The 27070-nt window shown below is 42.3% G+C and overlaps 2 protein-coding genes across 3 annotated transcripts in view; one reads left to right on the top strand and one right to left on the bottom strand.

Annotated features, from left to right (window-relative positions):
* Window positions 1-10269, top strand: part of TMOD3 (tropomodulin 3) — a 95345-nt gene extending 85076 nt beyond the window's left edge. The window contains exons 6-10 of one of the 2 annotated variants that reach the window (XM_081108944.1): window positions 571-701; window positions 2216-2323; window positions 6163-6306; window positions 7528-7672; window positions 9203-10269. In XM_081108944.1, coding sequence (XP_080965070.1) covers window positions 571-701; window positions 2216-2323; window positions 6163-6306; window positions 7528-7672; window positions 9203-9237 — 563 coding nt within the window. In that variant the 3' untranslated portion in view covers window positions 9238-10269. The remainder of the gene's footprint in view (window positions 1-570; window positions 702-2215; window positions 2324-6162; window positions 6307-7527; window positions 7673-9202) is intronic. The other variant, XM_081108945.1, reaches the window with a different exon arrangement.
* Window positions 10270-15205: 4936 nt separating this feature from the next.
* Window positions 15206-26192, bottom strand: LOC308531876 (RNA polymerase-associated protein LEO1-like). The gene is made up of 9 exons (XM_081108968.1): window positions 25978-26192; window positions 25165-25310; window positions 24333-24417; window positions 22346-22440; window positions 21445-21579; window positions 18650-18785; window positions 17632-17776; window positions 16617-16714; window positions 15206-15610 (listed from the first exon to the last, which is right to left on the bottom strand). The coding sequence occupies exons 1-9, from the start codon at window positions 26056-26058 to the stop codon at window positions 15557-15559; spliced, it is 975 nt and encodes a 324-aa protein (XP_080965094.1). The 5' UTR covers window positions 26059-26192; the 3' UTR covers window positions 15206-15556.
* Between the last annotated feature and the right edge of the window lie 878 nt (window positions 26193-27070).

Here is a 27070-nt window from a genome sequence, read left to right as displayed (position 1 = left end):
CCTTTTCAGTAATTACTAGCAGATCACAGAGAAATCATACGAATGGTAAAGTTAATCATATTTGAACTTTATCTTAAACATTGCAACAAATAAATGGGATCATTGGTGTGTGTTATCAAGTGTATTTTAGTGGTAATTTTGTAATACACCAAGAGGCCATGAAAATAATCATTTTTGAAGGCTGATGTTTTGCAAATACAGTGGGGCCTTGACTAATGAGTTTTTTGAGATACCAGCTGTCTCTCGGCCGATTTTTTACACTGAGTTGATAGAGTAATTTGAGTTAACGAGCTCCTTAACGAGCTCGGTCTCAGAACGAATTAAACTCGTAAGTCAAGGCCCCACTGTAAAATGAATTATTTTTTATATATTCAATAAAGTTTTATTTTTATGCACAAAGGATAATTTAGAAATTGTGGGGAAGAAACTTTTAAATTAGTCCTACTGAGTGTGTGTGTGTGAGAGAGAGAGAGAGAGAGAGAGAGAGAGATATGTGTTACCAAGTTAATATATGCATCCACTGTAATAGTATCAGCCACTGAGACACGTTTTTCTCATTTGTTACTACAGATGTGGTAAAAGGTGAAAAGATGGTCCCAGTATTTGATGAGCCACCAAATCCAACCAACGTTGAAGAGAGTTTAAAGAGAATTAAAGAAAATGATGTTCGTCTTGTTGAAGTTAATTTGAATAATATAAAGGTAGGTGTGCCAGGCAAAGTAAGTTTTGAATTGCTGAGTCAGGTGGATCTAGGGTGAGAGCTGGGCAGTTTTGATATAGTATAATTCTTTCTACTTAAAGGTGAAGTGTTTGCTCCTAACACTGTGGTAACACAGATTCTTCCATATTTTAAAAATTAAAGTCATACAGTGTTTATCTTACTTGCTTTTTAAAAGAGTATCACATAGAAATGTAGATCCTATTAGACTACCTCTCTCTGGCTTTCAAAGTACTGCCTACTTTTAAGAGCATTTAGTCTTTTGGGTTTTGTGTTTTTAATCAGGTTTCTTGAGGTCTAATTTATATAAAGTAAAATTCTCCTTTTTCAGTGTATTATTCTGTGAGTTTTGACAAACCCATACAGTTCAACAACCACTAGCACAGTCAGATGTAGAACATGTCACACCTTTTGTCGTCATGGCCCTGGCTCTAGTCCTGACAGTCACTGATCTCTTTTCTTTCCCTATCATTTTGCCTTCTCCAGAATGTAGTGTAAATGGAATCATATAGTATGTAGCCTTTAGAGCCTGGCATCTTTCAGTTAGGATAATGCATTTGAGGTTCATCCATGTTTTTGCTTGTGTCAGCAGTTTGTTCCTTTATATTGCTGAGTAGTGTTCTGTTGTTGGGATATCGTGCAATTTGTTTATCCATTCATTAGTTGATAGACGTATGGGTTGCTTCCAGTTTGGAATGATTATAAATAAAACCACGGTTCACATTCACGTGCAGTCATATGCTTTGTGTGAACATGTTTTCATTTCTCTTGAGTATTATATCTTGATTTATCTGAATTTGGGGTAGAGGGAACATCTGGAAATTATAAGAACCAAGGGAATAAGACCTCTGCGCTCTTTTAATGGGTGTGAATGGAGGAGAGAATAACGTGGGGAAAGCTAATGTCCCTACTTGGTCATTCATTTTATTCATTCCTTAAAAATTGTCTCCCTGAATCTCTGTAAATCAACAGTAATGATCTACAAGTAACACGGCTACAGGAAATTAAAGTCTTGGGACTAAAGGGGAAATTAGTGCCTTCTAGAACTACATCTTTCCGCGTGTCAAGTAGTGGAAAGCAGAGTTAATCTCTCTTAATACTTGGTAGTTTAAACTAAGGGACTAAGAACAGTATGTCATCTGCCCCAGGAATCATACTCAGAGGTGGGCTCCCACACCTTTCTCTTTGTAGAAATGGGTCCACTTTGAATACTCAGATGTTGACTTCTTATGATATGAACAGTTAAATGTAAAATCACAAGAGCTTCTTTAACTTAAATGCTAGAGAAATGGTGATATATTCTTTGCTGTAGGTCAACAGTTTGTGTAGATGTACCTTGACAGAGAAGTCAGACAGATATGGAGGAAGCAGTTAATTGTTTTTATTTGTAGACTATTGTGTGTTTATGTAATTCCTGAGAGCATTTTAACAAGAAAAGGTAAATATTTACTTGATTACTGGACTGAAATGTAATGTTCTGCATTATTGTTTTTTAAGAATATTCCAATCCCAACCCTAAAAGATTTTGCGAAGGCTCTGGAAACCAACACACACGTGAAATATTTAAGTCTTGCAGCCACGCGGAGCAATGACCCTGTTGCTTTTGTAAGTAACTTACATTTTTTAAAAAGTTTTCAATTACAGTTGACGTTCAATATTATACTAGTTTCAGGCGTACAGCGTAGTGGTTAGACATTTATATAACTTACAAAGTGATCCCCCCTCCCCATAAGTCTAGGGGACTATTTTATATAAACTCACCATGTCCTGTGAGAAGGGAATGGCACCAAACATAGGTATTACAATGGCACCGAACATTAGGAGGTATTACCTCCTAATTGAGCTGCCTGCTCCATTTTACTCCATTTTCTATGCTGTATTTTACATCCCCACGATTGTTTTGTAACTACTAATTTGTACTTCTTAATCCCTTCATTTTTTTCACCTGCACCCCCAACCCTCCTCCTCTCTGGCAACCATCAGTATGTAAGTTAGCTATTGATAATGTCAAAATTATAACTATATACCAGGGTGTTACAGAGATGGCTAAACTGTGTTTTTGGAGTTGATCTTTAACTCTCTATTAAGCAGTACATGATCTAATGCTCTTTTACATTTATTTTTTCCTATATTTCCTTTCTATAATTTTTAAAAACATAAATGGAGTCATAAAATATATGCTATTCTGCAGTTTATTTTTTACTCAACAGTCTTAAGAGATCTTTTCATATCAGTACATAAAGTTCCACACCAATTATTTACTATCTGCAGAAGATTCTATTTATGGATCTATAATGTTGGGTTTTGTCAAATGCTTTTTGTGTGTCTCTTGAGATGGTCATGTGGTTTTGTCCTTTATTCCGTTAATATGGTATATTACATTGATTAATTTTTGTATATTAAATCAAACTTTCAGTCCTGGGTAAATCCCTCTTGATCATGGTGTGAACCTTTTTCTTCAGTTGGCTTTGAGGACATCACTCCCTCTCCCTTTGATTCTCCCCCTGCCTCAGCTGGACATCCCTTCTCTATCCATCCCTGTGCTGGTTTCTCCTCTTTTAAGCATTGGAACAGCCCAGGGCTCGGTCATAGGCCCTCTTCTTTTCTCTGTCTACATTCATTTTCTTGATGATTTCATTCTGTTTCATTGATATATATTATCTATAAATGCTAGTGGCTACCAGTGTTATTATCTCCAGTTCATACCTTTCTCCTGAACTCCATATTCTTGTCCAGCTACCTGCTTAGCAACTTTATTTAGGTGTCTAAGAGACATCTCAAATTTAAATCCCAAACCAAACTCCTAACTTCCATTCCATCTGTTTGTCTCAGTCTTTCCTTTTTCATCAAAGCAACTTGTTTCTTTCATTTGCTTAAGAGAAAAAGAAATGGAGTCACCCTTGATTTTCCTTTCTTACAACCTTAAATGTATCCAGCCCTGTCTTCAGAATACTTGTAGACTCTATCCACTTCTCACCATTTTCACAACTACCATCCTGGTGTAAGCCACTACCTCTTCTTATCTGGATTATTGCAATAGCCTCCTAATTGAGCTGCCTGCTCCATTTTACTCACCCCAAAGCCAAGTCCTTACGTAATATCAAAAGTGATTCTTTTAAAACTTCATTTAATTATCTCATTCCTATGCTCAGAAACTCCCAGAAGCTCCCTATCTCATTCAAGTAAAAATCAAAATACCTTATAGGCCTTATAAGGACTTACATGTGCAGGCCTCATCTTCTTTACTGCCCTTTCATTGTACTATAGCCATGCAGCTTCTTGCTCTTCCTCAAATATGCTACCCATGTTCCCAGCTTAAGACCTTTACACTTGCTCCTCTTGCCTAGAACTTCCTCGCAAAAGATGTTCCACATAGCTTCACTTCATCACTTTGAGTCTTTGCTCAAATGTCACCTTTTAGGCGAAACCTTTCCTAACCACCCTATTAAAATAGTAACCTCACTCCTACCCCCACACTCCCCACCTGCCCTGCTTTCTCTTTTTTTCTTCCTCTTTGGCCCTCTTTACCATCTGACATTACATTCTGCTTGCTTATTATTTGGGCCCCCCACTAGAATGCAAGTTCCATCAGGCATATTTTATTTCTGAATCTACAGAGTAGTAGTACTTGTCAAATAATAAGCCATCAATAATATTTGAATAAGTGTATGTACAGAAGGATGAATAAGGGTTTTATTCTAAGTCACATAGCTAGTTGTCACTAATAGAAAGTACCGGTGTATAGATAATCTGTCCCAAGTTCTTTATTTTTTTTAAATATATTTGTATTAATTTCCGAGAGGAAGGGAGAGGGAGAGAGAGATAGAAACATCAATGATGAGAATCATTGATTGGCTACCTGGGGATTGAGCCCGCAACCGGGGCATGTGCCATTGACCGGAATTGAACCCGGGACCCTTCAGTCCGCAGGCCGACTCTCTATCCACTGAGCCAAACCAGCTAGGGCTGTCCCAAGTTCTTTATAGTATTCCATCACCACCACCCCCATTGCCTTTTAACTTTAAGCTGGATCTTCCTTCCACATGTTTTCTAGAGTTTGACCTATGTTTGACCTTTCTAAAGGGCTATTTTATATAAACTTACTCATATTCTAACTTATCCCTCTTTCCTTCCCTCTCCTTTTCCTCTTCTCAAAAGTTTCTGTTGGTAAATTAATATGGTGTTTATTTTTAAATGGATTTCAGAGAGGAAAAGAGAGAAAGATAGAAACATCAATGATGAGAGAGAATCATTGATTGGGTGCCTCCTGCATACCCCCTACTGGGGATCAAGCCTGCAACCTAGGCATGTGCCCTTGACCAGAATCAAACCCAGGACCCTTCAATCCACAGGCTGAAGTTCTATCCACTGAGCCAAACCAGCCAGGGCTAATATGGTGTTTATTATGCACTGGATCAAATGCCTAGCACTACCATGTCCTGTGAGAAAGGGAAGGAAGCAGACTGAAGACAGAGCATTCCTTGAGGAAATGAATGTTTAGTGAGCCCCTTCTTCTCCATAGTCTTTGTGCTCTTGCAGTTCTAGTTATCTGTGATCTCTTTTGGCCTTCTGTCTTAGGCATTCTTTTTGGTCTCTGTCTTGGAAATCAGTCCATAATTTACCCTCATTTTGGCTTTGCAGTAATCCAGCTGCGCCAGGACCTAAATGAGGAAAAAATATTTCAAAGAGACACTGATGAAGTCAGTCCTACACAGGAACTGGCAGAAGGATGAGGGACAAGAGAAAACATGACAAAGGGTGTGGATGAGCATGAGGATTAACTAGCAATGGCGAATGTTGCCAACAGAGAATTACATGTGACAGAAAAAGCTAAAGATTTGACAGGGGCCCTGTCCAGTGTTGCTCAGTTGGTTGGGCATTGCCCCATGTACCAAGGTCACTGGTTCGATTCCTCATCAGGGCACCTGCCTTGGTTGTGGGCTCAATCCCCAGTTAGGGGTGAGTAGGAGGCAGCCGATCGATGTTTTTCTCTTTCCCTAAAAATCAATAAGCCCAGCGTGACTCAGTGGTTGAGCATCAACCTGTGAATCAGGAGATCATGGTTTGATTCCCGGTCAGGGCACATGCCCAGGTTGTGCACTCAATCTCCAGTGTGGGTTTGCAGGAGGCAGCCAAATCAATGATTCTCTCTCATCATTGATGTTTCTGTCTCTCTCTCCCTCTCCTTTCCTCTCTGAAATCAATAAAAAATATATTTAAAAAATAATAAAATAAAAATTAATAAAAACATGTTTTCTTTAAAAAAAAGATTGTGACAGGGTACATGTGCAAAGTGGATACATGTGAGACCTATAAGGTAGGTGTCAAACTCAAACATCAAATGAGAAACATTAAGGCAGTTATGTTAATTAGTATATTTGTTTATGACGTGTACAGTGTATAATTGTCAGATTTTAATCTCCAAAATTTTCTTTAACTTCTAGGCTTTTGCAGATATGCTGAAAGTGAACAAAAATTTGAAGAGCTTAAATATGGAGTCCAACTTTATCACAGGAGCTGGGGTTCTAGCACTGATTGATGCTTTAAAAGATAATGAGACCCTCACCGAGCTCAAGATTGACAATCAGGTCAGTGCTCTGCAGCAGTAACTTTGAGGAAGCTACAGCCCACACTGCTGTGCAGGGCTTGGGGACTCAGGAGGCATGTGGGAGGAGGGCTTTCAGGGAGCTATTTGGGAAGGTGGCATAAAAGAGGATGAGAGGACATTGGAGGCATCTGGAATATTAATTTGATATTTTTAGTATGGGTCTTTAGTATATTCAGAGTTATGCAACCATCACCACTGTCTAATTCCAGAACACTTTTAGCATTGTAAAAAGAAATTTGCCCTGACCTGTGTGGCTCTGTGGTAGAGCATCAGCCCGAGCACTGCTCAAGGGCAGGTACCTGGGTTGCAGGTCCATCCCAGACCCCAGGCCCTGGTTGAAGCTCCTGAGGGAGGCAACCAATCTGTGTGTGTCTTTCTGTCTCTCTACATCTCCCTCTCCCTCCTTCCTTCTCTCCCTCTCTGCCCGCTTCTCCCACTTCCCTTCCACTCTCTAAAAATCAATGGAAAAAAATCCTTGGGCAAAGATTAACAACAACAAAAAAAGAAACTCCATACCCACCAGCGGTCACTCCCTGTTCACCCTCCCACCTCTATTTTCTGTCTCTGCATTTGCCTATCTTAGTTCATATTAATGGAATTGTATACCACATGGTCTTTTGTGTCTGCCGCCTGGCACTGAGCAAAATGTTCTGGAGGTTCATCCATGTTGTAGCACATATCAGTACTTATTCTTTTTTTAGCTGAATAATAATGTTACATTTGGGTTGTTTCTACTTATTGAATATTAGGAATAAAGCTGCTGTGAACATTTATATATACAGGTTCTTGTATGAACGTGTGTGTTTATTTTTTGTGGGTCTGTACCTAGAAGTGGCATTGCTAGGTCATACGGGCATGTCAGATTATTTTCTCAGCAGCTGCATCATTTTACATTCCGATCAGCATGTCTGAGGGTCCCGTTTTCTTCGACAATCTTGCCAACCCTTATTATTTTCTGTCTCTTTTATTATAGTCATCCTATGGGTATGAAGGGTATCTCATTATGGAAATCCACAATTTTTTGATGTCTATATGATCAGTACTGAACGTTAAACTTTTGTTCCCCTTGTATACTATAAGAATTGGGAAAATTTTAAAGTAACAACAGAATCAGCATACCTCAATGTCTTAGTCTTGACTTACCTAGAAAAGTATTTTGATCTAGTTTATTAACACTATTCTTTATTTCTGATTATTCCAGAGGCAGCAGTTGGGGACAGCTGTAGAATTGGAAATGGCGAAGATGCTTGAGGAAAATACAAATATCCTTAAGTTTGGATATCGGTTTACACAGCAGGGACCCCGAACCAGGGCAGCTAATGCTATAACAAAAAACAATGACTTAGGTAAGACATACAATGGCAAATTGAATTTCTGAATCATGCCATTAACCTAATGTATTGGAGGAGCCTTTTTTGCTTTTAAAATAAATTTTAATAGAGATGACTTGGCCTAGGTTTCTAATATCTGCATGGTCCTTTTATACTGACTGGATCAGAATTCAGTTTAAGGAAAGCTGTAGTGATTATTGGGTTGGTTAGTGGGTAAAATCAACTTCATGTGAAAATAATATTTCACAGCTTCTGGTGAACAGTTTTCTACAATAAACATTTATACTTCCTATAATGTTTTACTCTCAGCTCTAAGTCACCCCTTGGAGCTATTAAAAAAGATTTCAGCATTACAGTAAAATGTTTGCCCCTTTTATCAAATGCTCTCTGGTGGCTGATAGGTAAGAGTAACAAGATCCTGAAGTTGAAGACCTTGCCCTGCTACTAGTGAGCACGGCCTGGTGCGTTAGGGCCACCCATTCACGAAGACGCTGGGGGTCCTCAGATGCATGTACCTTCTTTACTCCATCAGCTGAACTAGTTGGCTGGCCTCTTTGACAGCCAAAGGTTATGGTAGCCAGCTGTGACCTGACCACATTACCAGGGTCTGAGATTTTCATTACTTTGCATTTATTTTGTCAGAGCCCTGAGCCAGTTCATTTTGTGGGAGAAAAGAGGAGGAAAATTTGGAGAGCAGTAGGGTCCCAGGTTCGATTCCAATCAAGGGCAGGTACCTTGGTTGCGGACACATCCCCAGTGGGAGCTGTGCAGGAGGCAGCTGATCGATGTTTCTCTCTCATCGATGTTTCTAACTCTCTATCCCTCTCTCTTCCTCTCTGTAAAAAATTAATAAAATATATATATTTTTTAAAAAATGAATGACAAAACCATTTTCACTATGTTCTTTCACAGACTAAGGAATTGAGCTGTATTGTAGTGCCTAATCAGAAGAGCCTGCAGATATTGTTGATACTATAATCTACTAAATCTAGTCGTCTGTTTAGAAGTAAAAGCAGGCCTCTAGGAGAGAGAAAATGCATTCCAGGTTACTGCACTTGTCTGATGTTACTGCACTTGTCTGATGTATCTTTAAGAGTATAGTGATGTCTACACTGATTATAGTGTTTCATTTTAATACTGTGGACTTTAGTAGATTTTTGTGGCTGCCTGAGTGTCAATTCAGAATTTAACACAATCATTTATTAATTATTTTTAATGGAGGTATCAACTTTTTCAGTAAACAGCTGAGACAGCACAGTGGACTTGAATGCGATTGCTGACCATTGTTTTAGATTTCTAATGCTCTGGCTGTGTAAGCACAGGTGAGCGAGGGCATGTAGTTCTCACTTTGAAACCCCTCACTTCTCAGCAGGTAAATGACAAGGAAAGGGATGGGAATTTTTTATTTTAATGACCATGTGAATTGGAAATGGACATTTAATGTTTGTACAACTATCGCTGGATTTACAGAAGCTTGTTTGTAAAAAGCAAGTTAAGTTTGTACAAATGAACAGGGATTTCTAACTTTCTTTATTTTTCTCATAGTTCGCAAGAAACGAGTTGAAGGAGACCACCAGTAAGTCCGCCAGGCATAACCTTTGGAAGACTTCTGAAGGTCATCAGGACTCATGTTGGTGATATCAGATATAAAATTTTCCTGGGTAGAAGGGAAAAGACTGGAAATTTTTCTTTCTTTTTTTTTTTTTTCAACTACATGTATATTTTTCTAGTTTAAGTTACAAGTTTCAAACTGTAAAATCAATAGTAGGTGACATTTTATATTTTAAAGCATTATTTCTACTTTCTGCTAAAATCAATTTTAATTTAGCTTAATTGAGTGGTTTATGGTGGGTCTTAGTTAAAAAAAAAAATACAATTATAAGAAAGTGTTGGAAGTCACATGTAGAATAATATAAACATTTTAAGGACCAAATCTCTTTGTTAAAAAAAGGGACATTGCTGATATCAGACTTGCTGTGCACCTCACAGGTACAAGCACTTCAAAGCTCCTGATTCCAGGATGGGAGAGATTTCCGTGTTTTAGAACACATGAGCTTGGAGAGATTGTGCTTTTGCTTCTGTCAGGAAAGCACAATGCCAGAATTTTAAACCAGGTGACTCAAAATCTAGTCGTCTGTTTAGAAGTAAAAGCAGGCCTCTAGGAGAGAGAAAAATGCATTCCAGGTTACTGCACTTGTCTGATGTTACTGCACTTGTCTGATGTATCTTTAAGAGTATAGTGATGTCTACACTGATTATAGTGTTTCATTTTAATACTGTGGACTTTAGTAGATTTTTGTGAAAGCCCATAGTAAAAAGCATCTGAGTAGGAAAGCTATTCTGTTCCCGTAAAAGGCAGATAGCCAACTCTTGGTTAGATAGGGTAAGAGAAAAAGAAAGCTGTTGTTTACAGTAAATGTGATGGCGGTGAAGTCTGAGGAGCATGCAAAACGGCAGTTAAACTGATGAAACAGTTAAATTAGAAACTGGCGCGCACCTAAATCAGTGTTCCTGTATGCAGTGCAGAATTCCTAAACGTATTTAATCATCACTCACTACAAATTTTCCAAACAGGAAATCTGCTCTTCTTCATAAACCCAGTTTTTATTGTTTCCTGTCATCTTGTGCTTTTTTGTCCATATTGTGTAAAAGTAATTTCTCATAACAAAAGTTGTCTTCCTGTTACTCTCAAAGAATCAAAGTGAACAATTGAGCAGTGTACTGTGGTGGGCAGCTGACTCCAGACCGCCAGTGCGATGGGCGATTTGGACCTGTGTCCTTGCCCTGTTTCGGGGCAGCCTCTGGACCGGAGATGGCGGAGTCTTACAGCTGCCGAAAGCAGGGGCAGAGGAATCCGAGTCACCCTGGCCTCAGAAATGCAGGCCTGGCTGTACCATTTACAGGGAGATTTGTCTAAGGGAGAATCTCATTTCACAGGAGCAGAGAAGTCTGTTGTCAATTTTTAAAAAAATTATTTTTCTGCTCCTTCGGCTTACGGTGGACAGTTTATCCAATGACTGGGCAGCTTCCTGTGTACTGTGGTATAAGCCTTCTTAACAGGGGGTGTTTGTTGCTTTGTATCAGTATCTAATGTTTTATGTTTTAAAGGGGCCTAAGATTGACTTTGCACTATTTCCTTTCAGTTACAAGCTGCTGATTTTTTTTTTAAGTTAGGAAGTCTCTCTCTCTCTTCCTCTCTCTCTCTCCTTTTCATGTACAACTTTGGAAACGTACTTGATTTTAGACACTGCACTGTTCCAGCAGGCCGGGGGCCGCATGGAGCAGGGGCGAGGCGACCGTTACACTCTCAGCAGGGCTGCCTTGCAGCACTATCCTGTGAGTCATTACATTGATTAGTATGTTCCCCCCTCCTCCATGAGTTTGTTTTTTTAACATAGGTAGACAAGCCCTTACCTAAAGTTGTATGTCATACTTATGGATAAAATCTTTAGTATGAAGAAGTTAAGTGTTTTGCTTGTACCATTCCAGTTCTGAGCTACAATAGTTCATTATATAATTTCTTCATAAATGACTTTAAACATTCATCCGATTGGATATAGAAAAATCTTTCGAGCATTGTAATTACAGGGGAGAAAACTGATGTTTACTTTGATCTTTAAAAATATGGCACCTCTTAGCCTTTTATTAACTTCTTGAATTTCTATATTGCTCTAAAATTTTGTAATAGATTAGTTGTGAAGTAGTCTGGATTTTTAAACCAAAGATGTGTAAGACCTTAAATTTTGTAGTCTAACCAATTTAAACTTATCTGGTGATCTAATCAAAGAACACTTGCATTTTTAAATTGCTGGGGTTTTTTTAAAGCTTTAACTTCCCATTTTATAAAACTTTATATTTATATTTGTCCAAATTTTTTCTAGTATGTCTACATGAACTTGTATTTTAAAAATATTAATTGCTAATGTTGATATTATTAAAATGGATGTTGGTGCTATATATTTGTAGCTAGTAAGTCTAAAGTATAGAAGAAATACATTTTATAAGGGTGCCTGTCATTTAAAAGACCAAATAAACATTTTGTGTTTTAAACAACTAGCAATTTTTAGAGATTTCAATGAGAATTATCTTTATCATTAAATGGCAAATTCTTGTTATTTGAATGAAATAACCCACATACTTTATGCAATAGGTGCACTCTGGAAAAGTTACATGTAAATAGAACTTTGTAAATTGTTTTCCCATTGACAATATCTGATGTTTTCATTTAAAATGGGAATTCCATGGTATTAAAAAGTTATGAGAAAAAATGTTTGATAAATGTTAGTCATGTTCTATTATATATTATATTTGCTGTCATTAAAATAAGATGAAAAGATGCATGCCGTTTCATAAAATCTTGTACCTTTGGCTCTGTGTTCCCAGGGCTACCTCACTTCCTCCTTATATAATCCACACAGATCTGAGGAGCATGCTTTTTCTGGGGTCCAAGCAACTTCCATTCTCTGCAGGCTCAGTGCCATCCCACTTGGCTCCTTCTTGCAATGCCACAATTTTTCCAGTTTCATTGAGATATAATTGACATTTAACATTGTGTTAGCTTAAGTTATACAACATAATGATTTAATCTATGAATATAATAAGACATGATCACCACAGTAAGTTTAGTTAACATCCATCACTTCACATAGTTAAAAAAATTTTTTTCCTTGTGATGACAACTTTTGAGATCTACTCTCTTAGCAACTTTCAGATATATAATACAGTATTGTTAACTATAGGCACCATGCTGTACATTCCATCCCCAGAACTTAGTCATCTTACACCTGAGGTTTGTACCTTGTGACCACCTTCACCCAACCCTTCATCCCCAGCCCTGCCTCTCACAGCTACCAATCTGTTCTCTGTTTCAGCGAGTTTTCTTTCTTTTCACATAAGTGAGATCATACAGTATTTGTCTTTCTCTGTCTGGCTTATTTGACTTAGCACAATGTCCTCAAGGCACTTCACTTTCGAGTAGTGTTAACTGAAGACATGGCATCCAGGAAAACGAAACACCAGGACGTGCAGAGTGGCTTCCCGTGCCGCCCTCAGGCTCAGGCCCAATTTGTCTGCTTAAGAAAGGTTAAAAAATGGCACATATACATAAGCTCATACACACACACTGCATAAAAATCTTTGTAATTTCAAGTAAATGCCCACTTTATATTTTTTAGTCTTTTGGATGAATTATATTTGGTTTTAGTTATGTTTAAAAGCTTGAAAGTTATCTTGTTACAATGCATCATTCTTTGTCACAGCAAATAGGTATTTAAATTCATTTTTTAATGCTAAAATATCCAAAATGCTGTAGATGTTTTATTTTTTCAACTTTTTAAATATAAGCATGTTAATTTTTATAATACTGATGTCTAAATATGAAATATTATTAACCTGGTTCATAATAGCACAGTGAAATTTCTTTTGAAGAACATGTACTATAGGCATTTAGAACTTACCACTTCTTTCTGGAATAAATAATTTCAATAAAGTTTATCAAATATCCTGTAGACTGTGACTTTTTAAAAATCCCTTTAATTTGGATGTTCTAAAGTTCATTCCTTGCACATTTCTTCAAGAACAAGCTTATTCATTTCCTTGGATTATTGTGTCCCACCCTATTAAAGTTAAATATAAAATTTTCAACACGTGAACATTTTTACCCACAAAAATAGAATTTCATATGGTTCAATCTAATGCCATCCATGAAACTGAACTGCGTTGACAAATGTGAAGAAACAGGGTCCTGTGACCTGATTGGGAGTCCGTCCTGCTTAATAAAGCAGTTTTTTACATTACGGCCAAGGGACCTCTATCAGTCAGTCACCTGTGTCCACCAACCAAAAGAGAAAATCAGTGAAACGTGTAATGGGTTTGAGGAAACTTCTAGGGAAAGTGTCCATTTAATTTAAAATTTTCACAGTTCTGAAACAGAAGAATAAAAAAATTCCCCTTGAATCTTCAATGATGGCTGTCCTTTGAGGATGGGTGTTGGGGTACGTTCACTTACAGGAAGCGTTGATGCCTGTCCCCTTTGGTAGGTTGGAGGCTCAGGCGCTTGAGTCATCAGGTAACTTTAGCTCCTGTGCCTTCAGGTGGCGGTGGTGCCAGGAACTGTGGCCATGGGGAGACAGTGCCCTTGTGCTGAGCCACGTAGCGCCCTGCTTTAGGTACCAAATAAGTGGCCGACCACATGTGGGCCCCATGTCGCCAAACATCTCTATCCTTCAAATGTTAAACTGTCCTGCACACCTGCAAAGGCTGAGGGCCTGGAGATCCAGCCTAAGGCCCCACCCCAGTCTGTTTGCAGAGACAGCAGAATCTCGTGGGCCACCGCCCCGTAAAGAACAGCTGACCTGAGCAACCTCAGTCAGTGGAGAGAGAAGGCTCCATCGTTTCCTCCCTTAGATTTACAAGTCGGACAATTACAACTCAACAAAGGATGCCCTGCTCAACATAAACATGCCTCCAAGATGCACACACTGGGACATGTGGAGGCAGGCATAATGGAAGGAGTAGGGGAGGTGCGACGGGGGAGGGCAGAGACAGTGGCCACAGACAGCTCAGTGTCCACCTAAAAGTATAAAAGGGAGGGAAATATATGAATCCAGGTTTTCCGCATGATGAGATAATGGGCCATTTTTCTTGGACCTTTTCTATTTAAAAACATTTTTAAAGATGTTTCTAATTAGTACTCAATTCTCAAAGGCAGAGAAATATAAACATTAAATCGTGAACTATTTACATGGTCAAGTCCAAGTACCCCTGAGTTGAGGAAACTGACTTCAGAGAAGTAACTTGCCCAAGATATTACCAATGGTTTGTTCATTCAGTAAATACTTATTAGGTACCTACTACCTTCCAGCTACACCAACCACAAAGTTAGAAGTTGAATCTGGTGTTTTGTTTCCCACTGCTCTTCTATAATAATAAAAGCGTAATATGCTAATTAGACTGGACATCCTTCCAGTTGCAGCTGTGAGGGTCAGGGCAAACTGCCGCAGCTGCGAGGGCCCAGCCCTTTGCATGAATTTCGTGCATCAGGCCTCTAGTTTCTCCATAAAGTCATTAATACATCTGCTCAGTATTGTGGTTGTGCATAGAAAATCCTGACTCTTGTCTCAAAAAGGCTGATTTTCCTTGGGAAGAAAAAGTTTTGGACAGCAGTCTTAAGTTCTTTAAGCCTCAGCTTCCACATCTGTAAAATGGGAATAACAGTCCTGTCCTTCAACTTGTTCTGAGGCTTAGAATTGTAGGGCCCATCTAGCACCCAGTGTCCCTCCATGCTGTACCTACTCTTCCAAGGTCCCAGGGCTATGTGGTCAATGGAAAGTTAACACAGGACACAGAAGGGCCTGACCCAGCTGGCAGAACAGGGAGGACATCCGGGGAGTGGGGGGGGGGGGGGGGGGGCACGGACCGTACCAGAGCTAAACCCAAGCTTACCTCTCGGCCCCACCAGGGATGGGGTGAGGCAGAAGGGCAGGAAGGCAAGAAAACCTAAGATCCAGAGCAAACACAAACTGGATTTTCTAAAGTCACAGACTTGACTTGCTTCTGAACATTTTTTATTCACAACTAGGATTATATAAAAATAACTCAGTTCATCAAACAAAACATTTCATCATTGTTTTAAAACAAACTGTTAAGCCCTAGCAGGTTTGGCTCAGTGGATAGTGTTGGCCTGCGGACTGAAGAGTCCCAGGTTCAATTCCAGTCAAGGGCACATGCCCGGGTTGTGGGCTCGATCCTCAGTAGGGGGCGTGCAGGAGGCAGCCAACCAAGGATTCTCATCATTGATGTTTCTATCTCTCCCTCTCCCTTCCTCTCTGAAATCAATAAAAAAAACTATAGTAAAAAAAAAACAACTGTTGAAAACAATACAGACAATGAGAGCAGGTTTTATGCGTCTGTCATCTTTCTCTTCCCCTGCTTTCCTACTTCTGTAGGGTTCACCTAGAAAATATGAGAGACAAGAGGTAAAATTCAGTACCAAACACGTTCCTGGCAATTTTGTCGAAAGTAGTCCGAAGCTGACTGAGGAGCCAGCCTTCACGTGAGAACTCAAGCCCCCCACTGGTGACCTGTCTGGCAGGTCAGGCAATGGAAACCGCGCTTCCCCTGAATGGCGGTCAGAGCCAGAGGGGCACTCCTCGCTCCACCGACTAGGATTTCTACAATATTATACTTGAGATGCATTTGTCCGCTTCCTTATACTTTACTCTCTAAAATTCAGCACTTTAAAGCTCGCTGATTCTTTTTTTAAAGGACTACTGGTGTTTCCTGTGCTTTTAAAATTTGAAATATATATTTATATATGAATGAGTGAAAATGAATGCTTCACTTAGACAAGTGGCCCATGTTCAGTTGAGCATCCCTGTTACTGCGACATTTACTCCCATCTCTATCTCCAGAACACAGAGCGGAGCATGTCAAGTGTTCGGCAAACACTGAAGGAAGGAATATGGCTTATGGGCACTAACATAGTGATTCACTTGTATAGTTGAGACTTACAATATCTTTGCACTTAGGATCCTATACATGGAAAAGGAAAGAATTAAAGGAAAAACATTTTAATAACATGGAAATGAAATAATGCTCCACTACCATTATAGCCAAATAAGAAAGACACCCAGTGACCACAGGGGACATGGTAGACCCCTTGCTCTCCCACACTGAACTGTTCCGAGCTCTCCAGACAAGACTTGGTGCCCAAGGGCCCTGCGCCTTCCTCACAGGCCTCTGCGTCTCTGTGGCAGGTCCACCCTGGCCGGTGTCCCCTCCAAGCCAACACTCTCCCTCACTAGGGCAACTCACTCCCAGCCCTGGTACTGCGTTCATCTCACTGAGGTCCAGCCAAGTGTGTGGGCGCCTGTTGTGTGCCTAGGCTACAAGCTCCTCTTTAGAAGCTGGCTCCTGGGTACAGGGCAAACCCTTTTGAATGGAATATGTTTGCTTTTACCTCATCACTGGTGAGTTGCTTTGCTCTCAGTAATCCTTGAGGCTTTTCTTCTTCTGATCCTTCATCGCTGTCTGACAAACAGATTCTGGCCTGTGCCTCTGAAAGCAAAGGAACTGAGACATGAGACTGACCCTCCAAGATGAGACCCATTTACTCCTGAATTTTTCTTCTGAATTCGCACTGTCACTGCCCACTGTGCGTGTTCCCTCGAGGAGCCAACCGTTTTTTTAAAGTTGTGATGAGAGGTACAAACAGGTGGGCAAAGGTAGGAAAGAACTCTGTGCCAACGTGTGCTTGAGTTTCGCAAGGAGACCAGAGTGTAAATAACGAGGGCCGGCAATGGGAACTTGTGAGAGGGGCCTAAGGGCCCGTGCCGCTGTGCCGAGGTAACGAAGCCACTGTGATAGCCATAACCTGCAGGTCCTCCTCCGTACAAATGCCTGTCAGCCTACTTTTGCCCACCCCTGTGTGACTGGCAGAAATAACTTAGATTTGAGGTTTGTTCTCAGAAAAATTGTCTAATCACTTTTAAATACCCACGAGGCTTAGAGCACACATTTTTAAAAAACTGCCAAGTTTAAGTATTGGGTCCTTAATTATACAAGCAAGCAAACTGCCTCTCACACATTTTCCTCCATAGGACCGAATTATTTAATTGATTTCCTTTATTTTGCGTTAGTTGCCCAGCTTAGCTTTTCTATGGGAAAGTGGTCCTAACAACAACAAAAATAACCCATAGACACAGACATTTTCTGTGCTGAAGGGTGCTGAAGGCCTGGGACGGGGGCCAAGGGTGGGCTGGACGGGGTCAATGGGGAGAAGGGGGACATATGCAATATTTTCAATAATAAAGAATTATTAAAATAATAATAAGAGACCTCTGTACCGCTAAGTAACAGCAGGCCAGGGAATAAGAGCCCACCAGGGCAAAAGCAGGCACCGTGGCTCAGATGAAATGTTACCTCTACACCAACTCATCTCCGAGTTCCCCTGGGACTGGTTTTGAATTACTCACCTTCCTCCTCCTCCTCCTCCTCCTCCTCCTCCTCGCTGTCACTGCGGGACTCTTGGTAGCGGGCACTCGGGCCCTGCCGATTCTGCTTCCCCCGAAGACGGATTGTCCCTCGGCGAGTAGAAGCCCTCAAGCGTTGTTTTTCTTTCTGTAAAGAAGCCAATAAACCAGTGAACTTAAAAATGAACAACTTTTGTGCTCACTGGAACCTACTTTTATGTGTTCCCCGTGTCTGCAGAGTACAGACCTCTCCAAGCCACACCTGGTCCCTCACACGCGCTCTCCTGTTCAGCTCTAAGGCGTGAAGGCCTCACCAGGGTGAAGAGGCAGACGGCCCCTCACAGCGTCCGTCCGATCAGAACTGGCACAGGCACAGCCTTGGGAGCCGCCACGTCCCCTGTGCTGCCAGTCAGAGCCCAGAGAGCAGCGACCAGCTGAGCCATGTCCTCATGCCCAGCGATGCCTGAGGGAGGCCGTTTCTGTTCCCAAGAGACAGACACCTGACCGGCCCAGGCTCCACCAAAGCACCACAGAGCCAGATATTCCTGTCTGGGCCCCTCAGCTCCCAACGACAGGGTGAGAACGTGCAGGCAGGGGAGGGTCCCTGAGCCCCAAAGTGGAGCCTTCATCCCCTTCATCTGCCTGGCATCCCACATGCTGGGGTTCATAAAGCAGGGCCAGTATCGAATGAATCAGGAATGTCCTTTGACCTTCCTATATCACTTCTTATCTGGCTAACACAATTTTGTGATATCTCTCAAAGGCTACATTTTTTTAAAAAATTGCGTTTTCATCTGAAACCTCACAGATTGGAGGGAGAGCACCTGAGTGTCTGGTTTGCTCTATCTCACCCATGGCTGTTGACATTACTGTGGTTAACCACATGTTTAGGAGGTTAAGCTGGCTCCCTGATAACCACAGGAGGTAAACTGCCTGTGGCAATAAGAAGTGGCGAATTAATATTCTGGAAAGCACAACTCTTAGCACCCCCAAGTCCCAGGATAAAGCGCAGCCAACACACCTTAATCTTCTCGGTGCGCTGGCACTCGGGGTCACAGCCAGCTATTGGTATGATCCTAATCTTCTGCGTCCTTGAGCTTCTGTCAGCAAGCGGCAGGGTCATCTTCTTATGGGTGGCATAGTCCGTAGAGTGAGGTCTGCAGGAAAGGAACAAAAATGCCTGTTTACTAAGAACACTGGAGGCAATCATAGCGCACAAACTGCTGTGGACAATGACCACCTCCCTTGAGCAGAGCAGGAGCAGGGCCCCGGCCCTGGTGCTCCTGCCACGCCTTCCCCCCCCCGCCCCCTGCCCCATTCTCTGGCTCCCGAGGAGTGGCTCCCTCCACCCCAAGCCCTGAAGAGCCGGACGGGGTGAGTGGGAGTGGAGTGGAGGAGAGGCCGTGGCAGGGTGAGGGCTTTTAGAAAGAAAACCCCAACCACAATCCTAGAGAGAAGGGAAGGGAAGCTCAGCTCCGCGAGGGAGGCGCAAAGGCCGGAAGGCACAGTTTCAGAACTAAAGATGAGTCCCTCCATCTGAGTAAAATCGGAAGGAAGGTCAAAACAAGGAGAAGGGTCACAGTGGTCTGGGGCCTCATGACCGCTCAGGGGGCCACGTGGGACAGGAGGCCCTGCACCCTGGCTAAAGGAGAGCGGGTTTAAGTGCATCAGGAGGGAGTCTGGAAGGAGAGCATGGCTGTGAGAGAAGGGACGGGAGGAATGAAACTGTGATGGGCGGTGAAGTACTGTCCCAGCGTGCAGCGTGGGCACGGTGGAAAACACGCACAGAACCCTGTCCTTCAGGGTGCCACTCCAGAGGAGACCATTAGGGGGTTGGATCTGAGCCACAGTTAGTGTGCCAGGTCTGCACGACATGATTTTATGTATTATTTGACTTAACTGATACAACATCCCTGTGAGGTAGATGTTTCCATTTTATAGATGAGGAAACCAAACATTTGTGAGATCAAGACTCCTCCTCAAGCTCACATGGTCAGATGTGAAACACACAACCTCAGAGCCACCCATTACAGTCTTTAAAACAGAGCACAGGATAAACTGATGAACAAAATAGGTCTGGAGGTATGATGCATGGAACAGACTGACAGATTAACCAAAGAACTTATATGCATACTAGAGGCCCAGTGCACGAATTCATGCACAGGTGGGGTCTGGCCAGCCCAGCCCCAATCGGCGGATTAGGGCTGCACCTGTCAGGAGGAGGAGATGGCAGGAGGTTGGCTGGCTGGCCCGCCTCCGAATGGGGCTGGGGGAGGGGCCATGAGAGGTTGACCAGCCAGCCCCACCCGATTGGTGTAAGGGGGGCTGATCAGAGTGGAGCTGGCTGGTGGGAGGGGCCATGGACCAATCAGGGTGGTGGGGCCTGATCTGGAGTGGAGCTGGCTGTGGGGAGGGGCTGCAGGAGGTTGGCCAGCCAGCCCCACACCCTATTGGTATGGGGGGGGTGACCAGGGGCAGGGTTGGCCAGGGGAGGGGCTGCAGGCTGATTGGGGTGGTGGGGACCCAGAGGGGGTGGGACCAGCCAAGGGGAGGGGCTGCAGGAGGTTGCCGGCCCCACCCCCTATTGGGGTGGAGGGTATTCTGGGGTGGGGCCGGCTGGGGTGAGGGGCCACACCCCCTGATCAGGCCGGTTCGCTGGCCGCAGTGGGGATCATAGCGACTGGCCATTCTGGTTGTTACGGTGTTATGGTCGCTGTCTTTTTATATATATAGATGTGCATAGCCCATGGACACAGACAGCAGTGTGGTGAAGGCCTGGGGCAAGGTGGGAGCTGGTAGAGAGGGTAACAGGGTGGGGCGGAATGGGGAACATCTGTAATACTGTCAGTAATAATAAAACAAATTTTTAAAAAACCCAGAGCAGCCCTAGCCAGTTTGACTCAGTTGATAGAACATCAGCTGGTGGACTAAAGGGTCTCAGATTCCATACTATTCAAGGGCACATGCCTCAGTTGCAGGCTCGATCCCTGGCCTAGTCGGGGTATGTGCAAGAAGCAACCAATCAATGTGTTTCTCTCACACTGATGTTTCTCTTTGTCTCTCACCCTCACTTTCACTCTCTCTAAAAATAAAATAAACAAATAAACAGAGCAACAGAATTATCAAGTCTCTGCACAACATGATTCTTATCATAAAATTCACCCATTTAAATATACAATTAAATAATGTTTTAATTTACAAAGTTGTGCAACAACCATCTGATTTGCACTACAGCAATCTGATTTGAGAGCTTTTCCATGACCCCTAAGAAAAGCCTTGTGCATGCTGCTACAGTCTTTAAAGTGTCCTTCAGAGGGGAGCGGTGAGAAGGAGCCATCGTGCAGCGCCCAGGGAAGGGCAGAAGCACAGACGCGCAGCATTGAGCCTGCTTCGGGTCAGGCAGCAGCCTGTCACACCACCTAGCTCTTCCCTTCCCTCGACTGCATGCACCCACCAACATACTCATGACCAGGTAGCTTCCCGGGTGAATTCCAGTAAAGGGAAAGGACACGCTGACCAGAGAGCAGCACAGACAGGTCTTCAGGCCTCTGGAGGTGCACTGGTCAAGGTGAGTTCATACACTGCTCTTCTGGTTTACACACTGTCTCCTGGTGGTCTGAGAGCATGAGCTGGCTCCCCGAGAAACTGCAACTTGCAGCAAAGGTGAAAAATAGAACGGGAACCAGACCATGGTCCTTGGTGAACTGCACCTTGAAATTAGGTCATCAGGGCTGAGTTGGGCTTTTTGCACAACCTCTCTCTTCCTTGTTGCTCTTTAATTGCAAATAATAACAACGCATCAGTCGGAATAGTTACCTGAAGGTGAGCTTGGATTTAAAGATGGCTTGTCCCTGCAGACCAGTATCCTCTCTCACAAACAGGTGGCTGTGGCTGCCGTCCAGTGGGGCTCTGTAGACATCGAACACTTCGCTGCCTAAGTGCAGGGACATGCTGCAAACCAGAAGCAGGTGATGTTAGGGCGGCTGGTCAGCCAGTGCCAGCTCCCGTGCTACCCTGACGGCTTCACTTAAAACACGGTGGAACTGCAGGGCCCTGTCCTCATCCTGATTCCTCAGAACATACTGTAAATAACTAACCTACTTCCTTCCAAAGCAAACGGTGGTAAAACCCATCTCCTTTCAGCTCGAAATATTGTTGTTTTGTCAACTTCCCGATCTCTACCACTTCATTAGTAAATCAGTTTTTCAAAACACAGCAATGTATAATGTCTCATAGCTCAGCAGGTAGACACCATGAATTCGATCACATCTGGGACCACTGCTAAAGTCTCCCATCAGCCGCAGCCAGTTTTGCTCAGTGGATAGAGGATCAGCCTGTGGACTGAAGGGTCCCGGGTTCGATTCCGGTCAGGAGCACATGCCTGGGTTGTGGGCTCAATCCCCAGTAGGGGGCGTGCAGGAGGCAACCGATCAATGATTCTCTCTCATCATTGATGTTTCTATCTCTCTCTCCCTCTCCCTTCCTGTCTGAAATCAATAAAAATATATTTTAAAAAATATATTATAATAATAAAGTCTCCCACCAGTGCAGCACCATGATCGCAACCCTACTTATTTTTCTCAGCTTTCCCAGAGGCCTAGAGTTTGTTCATGGTTGAATGAGAGATGACCCCAAAATAAGGTCCTAACCAGAAAACTTCACCCTCATCGCAGGCCGCCCTCTGGGTGTTCATCGCTGCTCAGGCGTCTGCGCTCACCTTCCATCTGACCACTTCACCATCCGAGCGTTGCTCTCTTTCATCTCGTTTCCCGCTGTGTCTCGGCGCACCCTCCATCGCACAGTGTTTTCCACCTGCTCAGAACACAAAGGCGTCAGGCGCCGGTGTGACACGCTGCATGTTCTTTCCTTCTCTTTTTTTGTTAATCTTCACCTGAGGATATTTTTCCATTGATTTTTAGAGAGAGTGGAAAGGACGGGGAGAGACAGAGAGAAACAGATGCGAGAGAGACACATCGATTGGCTGCCTCCTGCACATGCCATGACCAGGGCTGTGATGGAGCCTGTAACTGAGATACATGCCCTTGACCGGGAATCAATTGAGCCCACAATCCAGGCATGTGCCCTTGACCCGAATTGAACCTGGGATCCTTCAGTCTGCAGGCCAATGCTCTATCCACTGAGCCAAGCTGGCTAGGGCACTGCATATTTTTATTCCTTGAGTGACTTATGATCATGTGCCAAGACTCCATAGGTAGTGATAGAATAGGCTTCCAAAAAAATGATTGGGCCACACTGCAACCCTCCTGCTACAAGTACGTAGAGATATTGGTTAAACTAACCACACATTTTGTTTAAATCTTTTCTGAGCCCCAGCGCATAGCAGTGGAAGCAGAAGCTAAATGCGATGCAGGAAGGAGTTCTTATCAGTGCATCAAGAGCTTCAAGGGAGCCGAAACCGGTTTGGCTCAGTGGATAGAGCGTTGGCCTGCGGACTGAAAGGTCCCAGGTTCGATTCCGGTCAGGGGCATGTACCTGGGTTGCGGGCACATCCCCAGTAGGAGATGTGCAGGAGGCAGCTGATCGATGTTTCTCTCTCATCGATGTTTCTAACTCTCTATCTCTCTCCCTTCCTCTCTATAAAAGATCAATAAAATATATTTAAAAAAAAAAAAAAAAAAGAGCTTCAAGGGAGACAGGGTGAGGCTTTGGGTCCACCTGAGTGGGCAGTTAGAACCGGCATATCCGCCTATTGCAGGGCCACCTGAAGGGCCTCGAACCCAATGAAAAAAGGACTAAAAAAGTGCCCCCTAGTCTAATAAGACAACAAAGCTCTGGCCCTGGCTGGTTTGGCTCAGTGGATAGAGCGTCAGCTTGCGGACTGAAGGGTCTTGATTTCGATTCTGGTCAAGGGCACATGCCTGCGTTGCAGGTTCGATCCCCAGTAGGGGGTATGCAGGAGGCAACCAATCAATGATTCTCATCATTGATGTTTCTATCTTCCTCTCCCTTCTTCTCTGAAATCAATAAAAATATATTTAAAAAGCAAACAAACAAACAAAAGCTCTGGACATTCCATTAAATAACATTTTAAAAGAATAAACCATTAAATAACAAATTAAAACTTGAGACTTGTGCTTTGTCTTATTTTTTAATTCAAGTTTACCCTCCCCTTATGGTAGGAAACTCCAAGTCACAAAAGTAGCAAAAAAGTGGATCCTGCTCACAGCCACTACTGGAGCCCCTGGCAGAAGCGCATGGGAAACCCCTGTGAGAGCAATGGTAGTGCCTGGCCATCCCTAGAGGAACTGCCTAATGACGAGGTCCCTTTTTGTGCACAGTCTGAATTCCCATAAAGGGCCTGAGATAGTTCTATTGTGGGAAGTTGCTATGATCTGTCCATTGTGAAATGTGCAGGCAGTTCCATGGCCCTCACTACATTATCTTTATCCCAAAAGAGGTAGCCAACAATTTTCAAGAATTTTTGTCTTTTGTCAAAAAATTACAACTACAAATAAAAGATTAGAAAAGTGACAATTCTACTGGGATTAAAAAAGGATGATGTACCTTCTCCCCTAAAAATATTCTGAAAAGGCATTTAATTCCTTGTTCTAAACTATTATTTATTGATTGAACAGTAAATATGGAAGATCATTTCATGAGCTCAAGTCTCAAGTTATTATCCCGGTATTTTACTTTATACAAAGGAAAAACTTACCAAAAGAAAGGATTAAAGTGAACTTTACCTTTATTTTTAACCTGGTTCTCTCTTCCTCATCAAGCACTTTCTCAGCTGCAAATTCATCTTCATAATACTGAGGATCAAAAGGTCTAAAAATTGTTTTTAATGTCGATTAGCCATATTTAGTAATGAATATGATTAATACTACAAATTATAATCTTAACAACATGCACCAATGTGTTTTTTAAAATCCAGTAGGCAAATCACTTCATGTAAAAATTTCAAGGAAATATAAAAATTACTGTACTCTCTTGAAATTTGATTTAAAAATATATTACATAAAATAAAATCCAAATGTGACTAAATAATTCAGTCTTCTTCGCTTGATAAAATGTCTTCTAATTACAGGTGACACATGATCTATCTCTCCATATTTTCAAAGAAAAGTGTGATGTTGCCTGGCCAGCGTGGCTCAGTGGTTGATCTCCTAGGAACCAGAAGATCAAGGTTCGATTCCCAGTAGGGGTACATGCATGGGTTGTGGGCTCAATCCCCGGTGTGGGGCATGCAAGAGGCAGCCGATCAGTGATTCTCTCTCATCATTGCTGTTTCTCTCTCCCCTCTCCCTTCCTCTCTAAAATCAATAAAAATATATTTTTAAAAAAAGGTTAAAAAAAACTCACTTACATTAGAAACTCCATGTTAAAATAAAAAAACTCACACACCAGTAATCTATCATTTTTCTACCACACAACATCATAAACTTATTTTTTCATTAGATGAGAAATCCCATCTTTGTGATTCGCCAACTCATGATAAGTAAGAAAACACATTTACATTCTACATGTTTTCATTCAATATCTTGAGAAAAAGAAAACTTGAATCAGTTCTCTTACTTGGGTTCTATGCTGAGAAATTTGGGTAGCTTAACGAAATGCAATTCGTTTCCTAAATCAGATCTGAAGAAGGGAGTTTCCACTTCTATCTTAGTGTCAGAAATCGGCTCTTCCTCCTGCAGGTCCCAAGGCAATCCCCGTGCATGCTAGAGAAGAACCAGGATGTGAGAGCTTGAAGTGACACTGGAAATGCCCAGCTCGCCTCTCGCACCAGGCAGATGCAGGTTTGACCAGAAGTACAATTAGACACCAGTTTAGGGATAAAGCAGTTAGCAACCCTTCCAGACCTTTCCCTAAAGTTTCATCCTCTCTTCTCCTACCCCCACCACAAAATTCACAAGAGTTAGCAGCCCGCGTTACCAGAAAAAGAAAAAAAAAGTCTATTTTGCTGACATATCGAGTTTGCATAAGATATTTAACAACAACAAAAAAGAGAGAAAAAAAATAAAATAAAAAAATAAAAGTGAAAAAAAAAAAGATATTTAACAACAGAAGTGTGAAATTATGCAATCCCTCAAAGCTAAGTAACTATTACAATTGGCACAGGTTTGAATAACTTTTAAATCAAAGGTTTTTAAATTTTGAGTCCTGACAGTCTAGCTTCTAAAGCTTGACATCAACCTCATTCTAAGCAGTTCCTTTTATGCCCCATAACATCCAGAAATTCTCATCATAGCTAAGAAAGTCACCCATTCACCAGATGTTTCAGGCTGTTCTTCTCCCTGTACTCTCTCCACATGAAAGTCAGGGCTTCTGGAAATTCTCCCTTTGCTTTGAGCAGTGGGACCAGTTGAGATTAGTGACCGTACTTACAACAGGCTGTCCTGGAACAGGTGGTTGATTGTCATCATCACTCTCGGAAGAAATATCATCTATGTTTCCAAACAGATCCATGGTCCACTAGAAGCTTCCATGTTGGAGAGAAATGCACAGTTGAAATTTCTCTGAAAAATTCTTCAGATGGTTCTTAGCCTATCACTTCAACATATTCCCAAGATTCATAAACCAAATCTCAACAAACCTAACCTCAAACGGGCTCCCTGAGCCTGGCCCTCAGAAGCCTGAGGAGAGTATCTATGGAGAAGGAAGGTGATAAATTTGGTGGAAAGCAAAGTTGTTGTGACGGTCAGCTTTCAAGATACTTCTCAATTCCTGCCTCTAATATCCTTGCCCTTGTGTGGTCCCCTCCAACACTGTGTCCTGGTTGGTCTGTGTGATCAATAGAATATAACCTCACTTCCAAGGCTAAGCCATGAACTTATGGCTTTCTTTTTTTTTTTTTTTTTTTTTTTTTTTTTACTTTTTTGGGGGGTTAATCCTCACCTGAGGATATTTTTTTCCATTGATTTTTAGAGAAAGTGGAGGGATGATGGGAGGGGGAGAAAGAGAAACATCGACTGCTTTGCCTTCTGCACATGCCCCATCTGGGGCCAGGATCAAACCTGCAACCCAGGTATGTACCCCTGACCAGGAATCCTTGGGTTTGCAAGCTGATGCTCTAACTACTGAGCACGCCAGCCAGGGCAAACTTGTGGCTTTTCTGCCTTGATTTCTCTTTTGGGTCACTGGCTTTAGAGAAAGCTAGCTGCCATGATGCAAAGGCACTCAAGCTGCTATGGAGAGGCTGTGGTGAGAAACTGAGACCTCCTGCCAAAAGCCGGGGGAGCCGGCTTAGAAATAGATCCTTCAGCCCCAGGCAAGCCATCAGATAATGCAGTCTCAGCATTATCCAATGTCTTTTAAAATATATATATATTTTATTGATTTTTTTATAGAGAGGAAGGGGAAGGGAGAGGAATAGAGTGTTTGAAACATCGATGAGAGGAAGATCGATCAGCTGCCTCCTGCACATCCCCCACTGGGGATGTGCCCGCAACCAAGGTACATGCCCTTGACCGGAATCGAA

This window comes from Myotis nattereri (genome assembly GCF_964212035.1).
Source record: "Myotis nattereri genome assembly, chromosome: 1".
Taxonomy (NCBI): Eukaryota; Metazoa; Chordata; class Mammalia; order Chiroptera; family Vespertilionidae; genus Myotis; species Myotis nattereri.
The sequence above is the reverse complement of the archived record's forward strand: the minus strand, read 5'-3'. Positions and strand labels throughout refer to the sequence as shown.

Bases quoted from the DNA above. Each gene is read 5' to 3' on its own strand.
- LOC308531876 (XM_081108968.1), bottom strand. From the start codon at position 26,058: ATGGATCTGTTTGGAAACATAGATGATATTTCTTCCGAGAGTGATGAT. The intron at 24,418-25,164 runs GTAAGAGAACTG...AACAATTTTTAG, and splicing joins TTTCTCAGCATAGAACCCAA to ACCTTTTGATCCTCAGTATT. The intron at 17,777-18,649 runs GTGTGTTGGCTG...GCTTCTTTACAG, and splicing joins AGCGCACCGAGAAGATTAAG to AAAGAAAAACAACGCTTGAG.